This window comes from Ruditapes philippinarum, unplaced genomic scaffold (assembly GCF_026571515.1).
Source record: "Ruditapes philippinarum isolate M1 unplaced genomic scaffold, ASM2657151v2 ctg17962_1_1_1_1, whole genome shotgun sequence".
Classification (NCBI taxonomy): domain Eukaryota; kingdom Metazoa; phylum Mollusca; class Bivalvia; order Venerida; family Veneridae; genus Ruditapes; species Ruditapes philippinarum.
Genome location: NW_026863854.1, coordinates 1 through 16965, shown reverse-complemented (window position 1 = coordinate 16965; position 16965 = coordinate 1). Strand labels below are relative to the sequence as shown.

The 16965-nt window shown below is 31.7% G+C and overlaps 1 protein-coding gene across 1 annotated transcript; it reads right to left on the bottom strand.

Moving 5' to 3' along the window:
• Window positions 1-6427: 6427 nt before the first annotated feature.
• On the bottom strand, window positions 6428-8738 carry LOC132723535 (uncharacterized). The gene is made up of 3 exons (XM_060708266.1): window positions 8378-8738; window positions 6906-8099; window positions 6428-6486 (listed from the first exon to the last, which is right to left on the bottom strand). The coding sequence occupies exons 1-3, from the start codon at window positions 8592-8594 to the stop codon at window positions 6428-6430; spliced, it is 1470 nt and encodes a 489-aa protein (XP_060564249.1). The 5' UTR covers window positions 8595-8738.
• Window positions 8739-16965: the final 8227 nt, after the last annotated feature.

The following is a 16965-nucleotide window of genomic DNA, read 5'->3' as shown; positions in this document are numbered from 1 at the left end:
TACGCATTTTATCGTAGAGTTATTTGTTTCAGTCAAAAAAAACACACAACAGAGCTCTTATTTATGTTAATTTTTATATTAAAGTGATTTCTCCCTCAACTCAAATTAGGGAATAGTGAAGCCATTTGTGTCTGTTATTTTCTTACTGTTATTCAAATATTCATTGCTGATACGTGGTACGTCTTATAATCATAATAATAACATAGCATCTTTTATAGATCAACATTTTTAATGGAACTAATAAATTATCTTATCCTTGTTTTTGAAAACAAGGGAATATCTAAATTATTAAAATAATGACAACGTACGTTATTATTTACTATAACTTATCTTATTTTTCTCACAGATGTATAATACAGAATTTTACCTCCCTGTTCCTTGTTGGTTGATATTCATTTTTGACATTGGGTATTTTTAACCTTTTAAAATAGTTTTAACTCGAGAAGAAACAGATCTCTTATCTTTAAACAGTTTAAATAAAGATAAATAGCATCTATAGAATTACTAGATGTATTTTTTCCAGTTTGCTGCCGTTATTCAAGTATCTGAAATTTAAGTTTATCCTATATCATATAATTACCATCATCGGATACTCACAGTTGATTAACATGTAACATAACATAAATGTTAATGGTTCCGCCGTGGTTATCAGACGATGCATAATTACTAGCACCATTTGAATGGATTTTGTACCTAAATTCATATCACAAATTCTTAACTCTTTTAACTTGCATAAACAAAATTTTAGCGACTTAAAATGAAAATTATTGATGACTTAGAACTTCTTGAACTAATCAGAGATTTAATGAACCATATACATCGGACATAGATTTTAAACAAAATTATATAACAAATCGATAATAATTGACCAAATCGCCATTCTCCCAAATGAGCCTTGCATCAACCAGAAAATTCAAGTGGTCCGACGGACCAGTGGGTTTTAAAATTAGGTGGTCCTTGTCAAAATCAAGTGGTCTCGGACCAACGGACCACCGCTAATGTCGAGGCCTGTCAGTATCCGATGTCACCGTCTCCCACGACCACACCTCGTGGTATGATTATAATTTATTTACTAGATCTATACTATATTTATCCGGATATTATAAATCAAATATCAATTTTGTACATGAAATTCAACTATTTAATAATTGTGACAAATTAACTTATCTGATAAAGCTGTTGTTTGTTAAATATTCCTCCTTTTTGGATACAATTCAACTTCGATTCACATAAAAAAGAGACTGGACCATGTGCTCCGGAATATATGACGTAGACGACTGATGACGTAAGCGCTAGCATTAACTGTGACCTTTCAACTAAAGTCCGGAATAGATGACGTAGACGACTGATGACGTAAGCGCTAGCATTAACTGCGACCTTTCAACTAAAGGGGAGACATAATCTGAGCTGCGTGTAATAAGACCTTACGACTTATCTCCCTTATAATGAAAGAATTGTCTAGATAAACTGCATTATCACATTAACACGGATAATGCTTATTATTACAGTATACAAGAAAAGCATTGATGCAAAGCATCAAAGGACGTCCAAGCAAGAAATGCAGCAAGTGAAGATGAACTAATACACATATGATGACAAGATATTCTTATAAACTACCAGAAATGTATACCACTTATGAATGAGCGGACGAAAGACATTGTTCATTATGAACTTTGATTAGCATGCTAGAGATTACAATATTACTTGTTATTTCTTTATGATCGTGGTTATTAATAGCAACGGATATACATAGTGTGTGTGTGTTTGGTTTGTTTACCCTCGCCACCGGAATGAACCATATGGGCGAGCACATACTTCATTTAAAACTTGCTTAATTTATATGGGAACTAATTTAATTTGTCTACAGTTTTATCGGTAGAGCGGGTGCACCTATTACCGAACACTTAAGCCGCGTTTTATCTCGGTCGGAATTATGAGCACTTTAAACTAAAGAGAGACAACTCTTCAATAGATTAGTAATTATGCTACAATTTTGGCCAGTATTAGAACCCTAACGAATACAAATAAAGGCGTTATCGTCCGATCAAAAGATCTACCAACTGCCCCTAATACCGAATGATGATTGTAATTCCGAACATTGGTGTTCCTAATTCCGAACATGAGGAACTTTTTAAAATAAATATGTTGAGTAAACAAATACACACCATTTTCGTACTTTGGCACAAATCTACATTAGAAAAGAGTTTTGTCAATCATCAAAGTATTTTTAAAATGTTAATTTTATTAAACATATTCATTTCTGCAACAAAAGTATTGAATGTCAACGAAAAGGAAAATATATAGTTTCAAAAACCAAAAAAAGGATTCAAACAATACATTCAAACATATTTTAAGCGACAATATTATAACTACAGTTTGCATCAAGTAATCTTCTATATGTAGAGAATATATGTTGTTGCACTAACACTAATAGTATTTACATTCAAATGGAAGATCATCCGAGAAGTCGGTAAGTTCATCGGCAACATAAGTAAGAAAAAAGCGCCTGAAACAATTTATGCACTGTATATAGTCCTCATAAAATGTTTTGCACTTAAAACAGCTTGTAGGACTTACTGCAATATTATCATCTGAATCGGATGCCTCAATTTCTTTTATGATCGGTTTAGTCTCTTGCTTCTGTTTCTCCTTCAGTTCTCTCAGCTTTTTCTTTGCCTCTTTTCTATCCTTCCGTTTCTTTTTGAGTGCAATCTGTTTTTATTTCAGCTCTTTGGCTCTCTTGAGTTTATTTTGTAATCGTTCTCTCTATCAATCTTGTTTTTTTTTCAATTCCTTTTCTTTCTTTTCTTCTTTTTCGTTCAACCATTATCTGTACTTTTCCCCTGTTGCTGTTGGCATTATCATTTTACGTGCTTTTGGTTTCTTTGTTTCAGTCTTTGGGAATATTAAATGTTTGCTAAATGGTGACATAGATACGTCTGTTGCTTTAGGAACACATTCATCTGAAGATTTCGATGGTGTTGTAAGAGAATCAGTCGTAATGTTAGGTGTCACAGTAAACATGGAGGCAGTTGATGTATCAGTCGGGCAGTTGATGTAGCAGTCGGCTCCATTGAGTGAGACACGACTGTGAATGGCTTAGATGGAGTGGTGACTAAATCATTTGAAGCTGTAGGTATTTCATCAAGCACAGATTCGTTTACAATATCTGACGGCGATAATTTACCAGCTGATGTAGGAGGAGTCACAGCTTATGTAACAACAGTAGTTGCTGTAGTTATTGTGTCCAATGGGGTGAATCATTCTCTTTCAACTTTTGTTCGGAATTTGGAACATTCAGTGAGTTCAGTATGTAATTCCGAACACTGCCAGTTATTCATTCATACGACCTTAAAACATGTACAGGGGCTTCACACATGATTTTTATTTTTGTCTACATCATTGATTTCAAAAGAATTTGACTAAAGCATCAATATTCAATATTTTATGATATTAGTAAAAATTTGTAAAAAATTAGCTTATAAATAAAATGTCTTACCAAAAATTGAAGTAAATCCTTGAATGCACAAAATCACAACAAACAACACAACCGCGAATTCAAAATGTTGCGGGTGGAAAGAGAGACAAAGTGACGTAATAATAATGATTTCACTTTTTTGAATTGTGTTAAACATGAAATATTAAATGAATTATAATATTTTGGTCGGAATTAGGAGCATGTTCGGCATAAGGTGCACCCGCTCTACATGTGTTTACGTGTGTGCCATAATTCCTACCACAAGTTCGTATAAAAGTACGTAACCCATGATAGGAATAAGATGGGATTGCTCCCATACTAAGTTAAAATGACGTGTATTTAAAAAAAAATTGAACAGCATATTTAAATTACCTAAGGTTAAAAGGGCCGAGACGTTTATAAAAAGCACCGTCTCTTATAACAGGTCAACTATTATAATATTCCATGATTAAAATGATAGAGAGAAAGTCTTGTTAAAGCAATGTCAGGAACGCATTTTCCCAATTCAATGTGGCTAGTCATTTAAAGGCCTGATTTGATCAGATACATACACAAAGGAGTGTCAGAATATTAAAAAACAAGTTTGTTTTAGTGTGGAAAAGATAGAATTTAATAATTTTCTAGTATATTTCACCCGAACACCTGCTTACGGATATACATGTACATGTATGCAATCATTTATAATCCATATGTGTAACGCATGATCAACACGTACCACACATTTGTCCCTTATTATGTTATCGCTATTAGCGAAGACCCCCTTAAGGTATCTGTTCACACTTTAAGTTAGTAAAAATATGGCACTGGTTATATTACCATGTTGATCATGTTGAGCATAATTGTTTATTATACAATAATTGTAATATCTATTAATTTTAATAAAAAAAATACAAATTTTATGAATATTGTTTTCTTTTATTCTTTTTTGTGTTTTATGTGCTATTTTAATACTGAGTTTTTACTACTCTTTTTCATTAAAATTGTAAAATAAATTTTAAGAATTCAATTGTCATATTGACCGACGATTATAAGTCAAAGCTTAACTGGAAAAAGTCAGTAAATTATGGTTTATCTTTCAATATATAATATTGTTTATTCTTAAACCATGTACATGTACATTGTATTTTTCTTTATCATTTTTTAAATTATCGATCAATTGAATAATTCATAAAATCTAATTTGTAACTTTGAATAATTCCTCGGCATCTTTACTAAACACGGATAACAAATTAAATAATTAAATAAAATGTTTCAAAGTTGATAATGTCATTTTAATACCATAAAAATGTACCTTTTTCTCAATTATTGTACATATCACGGATATATTTTACATATAAATCCGTGTACATATTTATTGTTTTTATCTCATATAGATAAAATGAAAGATGCTATTGTTGTTTTTTTTCTAATTGTAACGATATCAAACATCTACTCCAAAACCGGGAGAGACCGGACAATAAACCTGTGGTACTATTCGCCGGTCACTAGTAAATCCTGGTCAAAATAGACCGGGAGAGACCGGCAATTCTGGAAACAAAGTGATCCCTCGGAAGCATTAATCACAACAAAATAACATAAGAAATGCAGACTCGGTTTGATTGAGTCTGTACATGAGGGATAATGAATAAGTGCAACATCCCTCACGCCCCCTAGCACCGACTTGAGCGGTACAAGTTTAGATCAGGACGCATAACAGCCTCAAAAATGAAATCTGTCTGCTCAACAGATAGTTCGAACCCCTCTCAAAGCCTTATAATGTCCATCTGTTACCCATCTAGTCATCAATTTTCTTCTGAAGCAACTGCATGGGGACTGAAAAATGAGAAGCTAGCAATTGATAAGTTTGTACAAGCATTCATTGCAGAAGGTCATGAAAATGTGACTGTTGAAAATTGTGGCCTATTTATCAGTTCTGACAGTCCATGGTTAGCAGCAACCCCAGATTGCATAATTTCATGTGACTGTTGTGGGAAAAGTACAGTTGAGGTAAAATGTCCTTTTTCAAAGAAGAATGATGTCCTTAAGTCTGATGGAGATTTCTACCTCATTCAAGGAGACAATGGAGAGTTAAGTCTAGACCATAAACACAATTACTATTTTCAAGTTCAAACACAGTTGGGTGTGACTAAGTGTGAGTCGTGTTTTTTTATTGTATGGACAGAGAAAGACATACATATTGAAGAGATTGACTTTGATAAGGAATTATGGGACACTATTCAAAACAAAGCCGAAATTTTCTTTCGGACAGCTATTCTCCCTGAATTGGTTGGAAAATTCTATTCTCGACTCCCTGGCACAGGTATACCAACCATCTCATCAACTATTCTGAATGATAACAGTTCGAACAAGGCAGGTGCATGTGAAAATGTCCCAAGTTCTTCCAATAATGAAGAAACTTGGTGCTACTGTAACCAGGTGGAATCAGGAAATATGGTTTATTGTGACAACGAGAACTGTGACATAAAATGGTTTCATTTTACTTGTTTGAAATTGTCAAATGAACCTAAAAGTAAACTATGGTACTGCCCTGACTGTAGGAAGTTGCCTGAATTTTCAAGGAAACGTATAAAGAAATGTTAAAAAATAACAAATCAGATAAAAAACAAAATGATTTTTTATTGCTGGTCACATCAACAGTTCATTTTTGTTTCAGCAAAACTCATAGCATTAAAAGACATGACAGGTTAATAAGTGTCTAGTAAAAAGAACATATATATGTGTTTTAACATAAAAACATACATTATTTTTTTAAAAGAAAGTTTTAATCTTTTTATAATTTGAAGTTACAGATAGTTGAAAAATTGTTGTGTAACATAACTTGTCATAAGATTATTTGTTACAGACTATAGAAGTAAAAATGATTCAGATTGTTGCTGTCTGTTATTTTCACACAACAGTATTTTATTTTTTATTGTTTGTTTTGTTACAACAGTAAAACAGATATGTGTATTAAAATTTGAAGAATAAAATGTTTGTATCATAATCAGTACCAGCATTTATATTTTTCCCTACAAGTAAATAACAACTTCTCTACATTAGTCATCACATTAAAAATACATATATACATAACACTAATGTGTCATTTCATTATCATTGTCTTCTATTGGATTTACTATGATTTAACAATGACTCACTATTGTACAACTGTACAGACTTGTCAATCAATCAAAATTCACTACAGGTTCACACATGTTAACAAGTCCACAACAAGTGGCGGCATGGCCGAGTGGTTAACGTGTCGGACTAGTAATCTAATGATCGCTAGCCGCATGGGTTCAAACCCCGTCAGGGGCAAGTCGTTGTTTCCTTGAGCAAGAAACTTTACACTCATTGCTCAGTACTGGTTGGTTCCAGGAACGGATTCGAAAGTGTGTCTATAAGCTTATAGCTTCCTACACAATCGAACTAAAATAAATTCTGTATAAACCAAGTCCACAACAAACATATGCAATTTTATCCACTAAAGGAATATTCTCATTTTCCCGTGCGATCAGAAAATCAATTGGTAATGTACCATTTAGTATAGTATATTTCTGCCTGACAAGCCCAATCACTCGTTCAACATGTATTCTAACATTGGCAATTTTTCTTGTTGTTTCGATATCAAGAGGAGATAACTGGCTTTTTCCTTTAGTAAATGCCGGAATTTTCACTTCCGCACACATGCTTCCAATGCTTGCTTGTATATCAAAGCCCCTATCTGCCAGCACAAGATCACCTGGTAAAATCTTATGTAAAAAACCACAATTTTCAGTGATGTGTTTATCACTGGTCCTCCCACCCCATGACTTTGAAATAAAAGAAATAACACCTTGTGGGGTTATACCTAGTAAAAATTTAACTGTGTTATGATGTTTGTAGGAGGACCAGGTTTCAGCTCTTGCTTTTAAATTTGATGGGCGTTCAATAAACACCTCAAAACAGTCTATAATTACAGCACATTTAGTTCCAAAATGTTGTCGAAACTGCATTGGCATTGTGAGCCTTAATGTCTCTCTGTCTGGCCAATATACTAATGGCTTCAGGCGAATATACATTACATCAATTACTTCAGAAAATGTCCTGGATACATTGGATTGCGAAATTTTGAACTGATATGACAAGAACTGGTTACTTAAATTCAGTCTCAGTTTAATAAGTGTTAACATCAAGGTTTCGAACTTGCTCAAAGACAGTTTAGCTGGTATGTATGCCTCTAGGAACTGAAACAATGCAAAGAGCACAGAAAAACATGTTAATCCTGTGAAATGTTTAACTTTTTCATCATTTTTTTTCATTGACTCCATACTATATGGATGTTCATCGCACAATTGATCTGCTAGTTCTTGATTTTTTGTTTGTAAATAAGAGATTTCGGTTTGCATTGCTGTTATGCCTACACATGTAAGCTCAGTTTGGCATACCATGCCTTGGTCTGTTGTTGAGTCCTCCACCTGTAAAAGTTCTTCACAATCCTGTGAAATACTAAGCAGGGTCCTTGCTGCATCGGCTTTTCTGTTTCTGTCATTTCTTCGTTGAAAACGATCATTGGCAAGATATGGTGATCTTAACACTTTTGTCCCCATATTGACTGTAGGTGCCCAGTTAGGACTCTCTCTTTCATATAAGGCTGCTTTCTTCCCTGAAAAATAAATCAGTTACATTTTTTTCAATCAATTCATTTTATCAAATTCAATAGTAATAATGGAGATTAAAAACATTTTAACTAAAAATTCAAAATCAAATAGTTGCTGAAATGTCCGACATGTCTCTGGCCCAGCATAATTTTTCTCAACTTGTCAATAAACATGTATAATCAACCCAAATCAACTCAAAATTCAAGGACTCGCACAATTACACTTTCCATTAAATAGAAATCAATTTATACTAATTAATGCCGAATATCAAACAAAATTTTACCGTTAACAAAATGATCTGAGCAGACTCGGATATGTTTCAAATTTTTCCCAGCGAAGTCTTGATGTAAATTCGCCAACCACAAACGCCTTCTTTCTTCCGACAATTCTCTCGTTTTCTCCCCTTCACGAGTTACTACCTCAGGCAATCGATAATAATGTTTGTCATTATCCCTATCAGATCTATTATGACATCCCAAAACTCGACAATAGTTCACCATTTTAAACAAATTTCAATTGTTATCGCTAAATTTATGCACGCTTCGATGGCAGTGTTTACACTTTACCGTCTCGTGTCAATAATCCGGGTCATGACCTTATCTCCAAAATGGCGACCGGCTTATCGATTACGTCATATGCAAAGGGTCTATAGGAGTGATAAATAGATATATCTATAAATAGGTTTTTGGAATATTTAGGTCATCAACTGATCATTCTAGGATACATGTACAACAATAACATACCATGATAACCGACTGTGTACTACAAAATGATAAATAAAAAACCCCGAAGAGCGCGATTTATTGACGGAAAAGGTTATTTCACTTGAAAATGTTTGCATTGCGAAAATTCATTGTAACATATCGCGACATTTCATTCTTATTTAATAATCAAGCACCCTCATACCGATCGGAATTTTCGGCTTTTATTATGACCGACTAAAAGGCTCGAGAAGTTGCTGTCGCCCTTTCACAAAATCTGATCTCATTCCATAGGAGCGCCGCGCTTCGGCGCGGACGCCAATAAACTTAGTAAATTATTAATCATAATCATTATGGCTAAGTAATAAGCTTGTTGATGTTCTTTTTATTGGCACATGCATTGTTCCATTCACAAGTCGCTTTAATTAACTGAAATGATCAGATTCCCGAATGTTACTTTTTGTTTCAGAAATAATCTGGAATACCAACTAATTCGATTTCATAAACATGAAACTCATTAACCTTCCTACAGTTTAATAAAACTATGGAGCAGTATTCAACTTTCCTGTGACGGTGTTAATAATTGCTCCTAAAATAACATCAGATCTCATAAATGTTTTTTTGTTTTAATTTCTAACATATTTTCTTTTCAAACAGTCAACTTACAAAAAGAAAAGATACGCGTTGAAGATTTACTAGGTAGTAGATTGTGGTAGAAAAAATTTATATAAAAACAAAAAAGGAAAAATAAGTGCTGGAAAAAGGTTACATATTTGTTAAATAAAACAAAAAACACAGTCCATGCTCGATTGAGTAAACTTATTTGCCAACCGGTTCCTCTTATGATCATCAGGGCAAATGTGACATCGTCGCAAAGTAACGTGTACGCACAATCTAAAAACAGTATCGTCATAATATTTATTAAGTTTTGGATCAAAAACAGCAATAAAATAGCGTTCTTTAGATAACCTAGCTGAAACGTTTTTACTGTGAAATTTATAAAATCGATTAATACAATTTTTGCGCATTTATCTAAATGTTCACTTTCAGGTAATTGTCTTGTTGATGGGTATCTGATCTGCTGTGCATGAACAGTTTTTTCTGTTTCTGAGTTTATCACAATTGATATTTCAGTTTTAATGTACAAAGTTCTGAAACTTTGTTTTTAATATTCGATTGATATTTTGCAAAATCATCAACGACTGAATCATATAATAAAAATGTGCAATAACTATCGAAATTATTGACAATCTAGTATAAATCATAAAATCCCTATCACTTAATTCAAAGGTAAATATGGTGTATTTAACACAATATTCAAATGTTTAAATTATAAATGAAACCAAAATGTATCCGCACTATTTTACAATAATTATGACATTGTCAAGAAAACTGCAGACTCGATAGTGATTTAAAATGACAAGTTTATACAAGATCAATAGGTAATCTCAAATTAAAAGGCGAATATGAATTAACTGTCTGTATAAATAAATCAAGATGTCATGTTACCCACGTAAATAATAATATCCCGCAAGCTGTAACCATTTTGTAACCTCTGGTTTCTTTGACTTGTATTGTTGATGATAACTATCGTGTGGAAATGTGTAAAAGCTGATCATTCAGTGCTTTATGATATAGCACATATAAGATCACGACTTACATTTCACTTGTCAAGTATGGAATTTTTGTTTCTATTTTGTTTATACTACATTTGGGGTAAAACACAGTTCAACTTTTAGTGTGTACTTGAGATGTTTGTAAATTACAATAAAAAGAAAATCAATAAATAAATAACAGAAACAATCCACGTTTGTAATAGATATAGGTATGAATCGTTCATAAGACAGAAACCATTAAAGGTGTTTGAAAAGTATAAATAAGTATTATTTCCATTGTATTTATAAACCTAATGTTTTCAACAAATTTACTATGAATATCCATTTCACACATTATAAAATATAACCAATGATATTTCAATGTTTGAATCACGTGGTGTTCGAATAGAAATCATTATCGGGTCCAATCTTATCAATGTAACCTCGTTTTCAATCCTAGAAACATTCATATCAAATGCAAATCACACACCATATAGCCTCGTTTCTATCTCCAAAGTACAAATTATCAATATAAAATGCATATCACACGCTGTACAGCCCCATGTCTCTTTCCAAAGGCTTTAAGGTCCAAAATACCTATATCTAATGCATATCGATCGTACTTCATTTAACATTATTTCCATTTTCAAAGTAAAAAAACTTATACAATTCCTTATTGTTTTTATATATTTTCGCAGGTACTTCAATGCAATATCATTTGTATTTTTCTACCAAAATGTTCATGTTTTCAAGTTACTGTTGAACATTTTATAGTATACGATGTAAAACATGTTCACTAAGAAAACTTACATTTACATACATTGTACATGCATATCATAACAACGTATACGACACGTTGTAGAAAACATCAGTTTGGTAAACATCATTTCTGTACAGAAAAATATATAAGTAAAAAAGTAAGACTGTCAATGTTTTAAGTGTCTGCCATTATGCGTTGATGTATTTGAAAGATATTTGTAAATTTGTTTTTTATTTATTAATTTATTTTATTTTTATTTTTTGGGTGGGGGTTATTTGGCAATGAGTAAGATATTGTAATGAAATAATAAGTATATGGCATATATCAATTAAAAAGGTAGTAAATGTACCCTAATAAAGTAACTTTCGCATACATTGAAAAAGAAGATGTATTAATTACAATGGTTATAACACCGGGTTGAATATATTTTGATAGGCTTTCGTTCGCATGTATTTTTCATATTCAGCTTATTTTGCTATTCATTTCAATATAACTTTGTTGCAATAACATTACAGGGAAATGAAACATTCAATAGAAAAAAAGACATATTTGCTAAAGGTTTGATGTCTATAATAGATAATTCTACTTTTAAGCGAATTTGATGTTACAAGATTTTATCATCAATACGTGGTGCTAAGTGTGCATTTTTACATGGATTGAATATATGTTGTTTCACTGTGGTTGTATCGCATAAGTTATGTAGATAGATCTATGATATTGATCACGTGGTTTGGAAAGTATTTAAAAAACGCGCTACAACAATGCTTTTAATTTAGAATTTGAAATAGATAAAAATGATAACTCACATACACGAATATCATGACACTGATGATTTTATTCTTTACAGTTTCATAACAAAACGATGCAATTCAAGTTTTCGACGTCTTTCATTTATTTAAAGGGATTTAATTCTGAAGATTCCCGTTTTGAAGATCATCCGTTCGGTTGTTTTTTGTTTTTTTTTTGTTACATGTGAATTTTTTTTTTGGAAAATAAACAACAACAAAAATTGCATAGAAAAGACTCTTGATTTAACAACATATTTTATGATCACATTTAAAAAGAAATGAATTCCTTTAATGTCGTTATGACGATAATTGATGTTATTGTCCACTTCATTTCCTTTTGGGAAAACACTGGTATCTAACGGGGTATATCGATATATTTGTTACCTTCACACGGCAGTGAGCTGTGGTATAATGGTTCAGATGCCGATCTAACTATCTAAAAGGTCTCATTTCCTATCCAACACCACGTTATGAAGATACACATTTTTTGTATGAATTTAAAATCATTTTAGTACATTTGGTTTTAGGATACCTATTCATTAGATAACTATTAATTAATGGTACTTTGTAATTGGTGATTTGAAAATGTGAAAATATGTTGGTGATTCTTCTTCCCAGTCAAGAAGCTTGATCAAGACAATTTCAAACAGAAAGATGCTAAACAAATGTGAATTTAGCATCTCAACTCTTCAGTGCTTATAGGTGTCTAGTTGCATAGTTCAAATTCCAGGCTTCCGTTGTAGGTGTAACTATACTTACCAAAAACGAGTTTTCACGTTCTCGGCATCCACAACTGAATATGAAAATTGTTTCTGAAGAAGAACTCTTTGCTTACATTTTGTTATGTTTGCTCCTTATTGAAAACATTGGTTTAAACATATTTGTTTAAGCTCGATTGCGAAACAAGTTCTTGCAACTTATATTAATCACTTTCGAGTCCGCTTCCTGGAACCAACCAGTACTGGTGTCAAATGAAGAAACATGGTCGTAACCCGAGTAGGGCTCGAACCCATGATCTCTGGGTTGAGAGGCAGACACCTTAGCCACTAGGCCACCGCTCCACTTTTGAAAACATTAGATCGATCTTCTCGGTAACAGTATGAATTAATTTGTTGAGATATAAAAATTTACCTGATTGTTATTTATACGCACAAACGCACTCCACACAGTTGCACAGCTTAAGTAAGAACAATAAATTACATCTGCATCGTTGCAGACAAAGGTAATGTTACTATAAAACCCGTTAACACTATTCTTAAGTCCAACAATCAATATTAATGTACAGTTTATGTAAAGTCTGACAGATTGATAAAAGCTGTTTTCTTATAATAGCGCTTATAGGATATACACATTGATTAGCTCTTTTTTATATGTAAGACAATTATAGTAATTACAGTATTTTTAGCAGTATAAAACTTTTTTGTTAAATATCTTTATTATAAAGTAAATAATACAAAAGTTGGTAAGTCAAACAAGTTTCAAGTTGTACCTAAATACAGTGTAATATTTGACATACAAAATAACAATGATATAGATAAAGAAATTTATGTATAATGGTAGTCATCTTGCATATAAAACTGTGCATTATAATTCAATTAAATCATAATTATTCTCAGATTGTTATTTATGCACCACAATGCGATTACGTTAATTGACACTATTATACATTTATTACAAATATTTATTATAAAATGTGTTTTATTTGAAAAGACCTGTCAGTAATAAGGAACATATGAGGATTTAATAATTATAGTTTCAATTTAATTTGATTATTTTGAGAAATTACGCTGAAGTAAGTATCATATGACCGCCATATTGAAACAAACTAAACTGAGAATAAAAAATAACTTGTTTTCACATTTTTGAACACAAGACTGCACTATTTTTTATCTCATTTGTACAAACATGCAATTCATATCAAGTGCCATTTGAATTATAAAAAGTGCTCTTCTGTGTTTTCTAGATGAACTCATTTTTTGACAGTAGAATTCTTTTATAAACTGATTTTTTTCTTCCAATTAGTGCATTTATATATAATACTGTAATCTTATGAGTGTGATATTTGTTAAAAATGCAGACATACGTTATTTATGTCATTTATCTGTCAATTAAAAATGACTTTACAAGATATTAATAATCACCAAGAGTGCAAATGCTGTTAGACTGGAATTTTGTCAATATTTTACACCAAGAGCGTTATATTTTTAAATTTTTAAGATGACTTGTTAAGTTAAGTTCTTTAGCATTTAGCTATAAAAACATTGTTTACTAAGAAACACTGTCTAAAACGATTGTAGATAAAGTTTTTCAACATATATGTATAAATGAAAACTATAGGATGTTTGGAATAATACAAATAACAAACTTAGTTATACATAAACGTGGCCACCAAAGGATGTTTATTATCCAGTCGTCTATAATCTCAATGTTATAATAATTCCACAGAGAAATTATTTCATTGTTGAAAACAAAGAGAGTATATATCAGATTTAGACAAGTTAAATGTTGATTCTGCACATTAAAGACGCCGCAAAATAATCCATTGGGGTTTGCACAATTACCAAAATCCATCTGGTCTACAGTGTCAAGAAATACTCCCCGACTTGCCGAGGCATAATTTTATGTGTGTACACTAGATTTAAAATTTTCAATTTAACATCTTTTTATATTTTTTTTAAATGCAAGTTTACACTAATCCGTGTTTGTTGTAAAACATGTTCAATATACCGTCGATATAATGACTTCTTTATAAGGAGGCATTTCTCGATTGAAAATGCATTACGGTAAATAAACGTATTACGCTGATTATACCCTAATTTCCTCAACCGCAACTTTTCGGCCCTTTCTGTTGATATTGATAATAGCCGAGGATACTCCACTCAGTAATTTCCTGCTTTAGAATATAGACTGACTCATTGGCGCGTTATTTCACTCAGGTAAATAATACAAAAGATAAAAATAAAAAGAATGCTATATTTAAACATGGAAGTATCATTTTTGTTAAACGTTTGTTTAATTCCATGACGCTCAGGGACTTTCGGGGACATGTTATCAGAAAATCATCAGAAAAGGTATTTTTACGCGAAATTTTCCCCATTGCTGACTAAACGAATGCATATCTACTAGACACCGCGTGCACGCGGCATCTAATGGTAAATAAAATATGTTTAAATTATAATAATCATTGAGTTGGGTCCTAGACTTTGTCAGTCTTAACCTTAAATTATATGTTTAGTTGTTATTTAGTTCTTTTTAAATGTTGTGTTCTTTTATTTTGTCAGTTTGTTCTGTTTCGGTTAGCTTTAAAGCTTAAACTATGTGTTAAGTGTCCAGTTTGTTCTTTTCTATCAACGTAGTTATCAAATATAAAGTTCATGGCGTACTTTAATCGATTGTTTAGGGACTATAAATGTATTTGTACATTTTGTCATAATTATTTCACAATTTAAAAAAATGTATTGACTTTGAAGTTTTTAACATACGTTATAGTGGAGAAATTTCTATTTCTGTGTAAACTATTGCTTTTATTGCATGCACATGAACATGTTTTTTTATATATTATATTGCAGTTCTTTCAAATTGATATGACAATCACTTTTGTGAATGACTCATGTAGGTGCAAAACACACTATTTATGAAATATCATCTCATTTTCATTTGGCCTGCTTAATTTACTACATTAACTTGTTTAATTAATCGACCTTAAAATAAAACAAACATATGCAATCTGTTAAATATAAATATCACAAAACAGAATGTAACACGATTTATAGTGCAACTTACATCAATTTAAAGCATACCTTTGTCAAGGTATTGGTAGCCATACTAAATTACTGTTTTAACGGGAACACATTGCTATTTCTGTTCTTATATGATACATGTATTTTTACTTTTGTCTGACCTTATTGCAAAACAATGTTTATTCTGCTGTCCCTGAACAATGATGATTAAATGACAAAGATATCATTCTAAGTATAACGATGATAATACAGCAACATTTTCATGTTTAATATCTATATTCTCAATCGCATAACGTGTCCATATCTGATTTCAAAGTACATTAATCTTATTTAAACTTCATACATATCCTAGCAAGGAACAGATACATGCTCAAAGTACAAAAGAGCGGAGTTCGAAACATTTGTGAGCATTTTGTATGATTTAAAATGTATTCAACATATTAGTAGTTTCCTTTTACGCTTTGATAAAGAACTTCAAAAGCATCGTCATAGAAATTGTATTGAACTGTTTGTTTGCTTGGTGGAAACAAGATCTGAAACAAGATTTGACATAACGGCGTCATACTAGATTTAGAATAAATCCCTATAATCCAGAGTATAAATGATATTTAAGTATAATCAAACAGCAAACAGCTGATAAGATATTAATTGATTGGTTCCTTTAGTTTGTTTTATGGAAATAAATTCTCTGTATTATACATTCATTTTGTGGCGCATATGGTAGTTTCAGAACAAGTTAGATACTTCTAATAAATAACGTAGATTTTTAAATATACCCTGTCATAACTGCATTAACCCAAAGTTTAAATACGTGCATGATTTAACTGCAATGTCAGTGTTTTCCTTATAAACAGCACATTTTAACAAGTAGTATCTTTTTTTGATCATTGATCGGATGCTGTCACAACATCTTGTGAGCAATCAAACATTAATTGCCACTAATATCGATAGGTTAACATTACTTCAGAAACAACGAATATTAAACATTACGGTGACCAAAGAACTAATTTACTAAATTTAAATTTACAACGATAACTTTTTTTATCCTCATGTGCGCAACATTTAAAATGGTTTATAAGCTCCATACCAATACGGTGAGTTAAATGGTTTGTTTTATATTCTATATTATCTGGAGTGATCTACTTTACACCATTAGAAAGAAACGGCTTAGTTCAGGACTGGTACAAAATGCATAACTGCAAAGGGTCAAACGACGTCATACGAGTACATGCTTATCACCTCATTGGTCAGTGAAAATCAGACATTATTATTGACGATCATTACGAA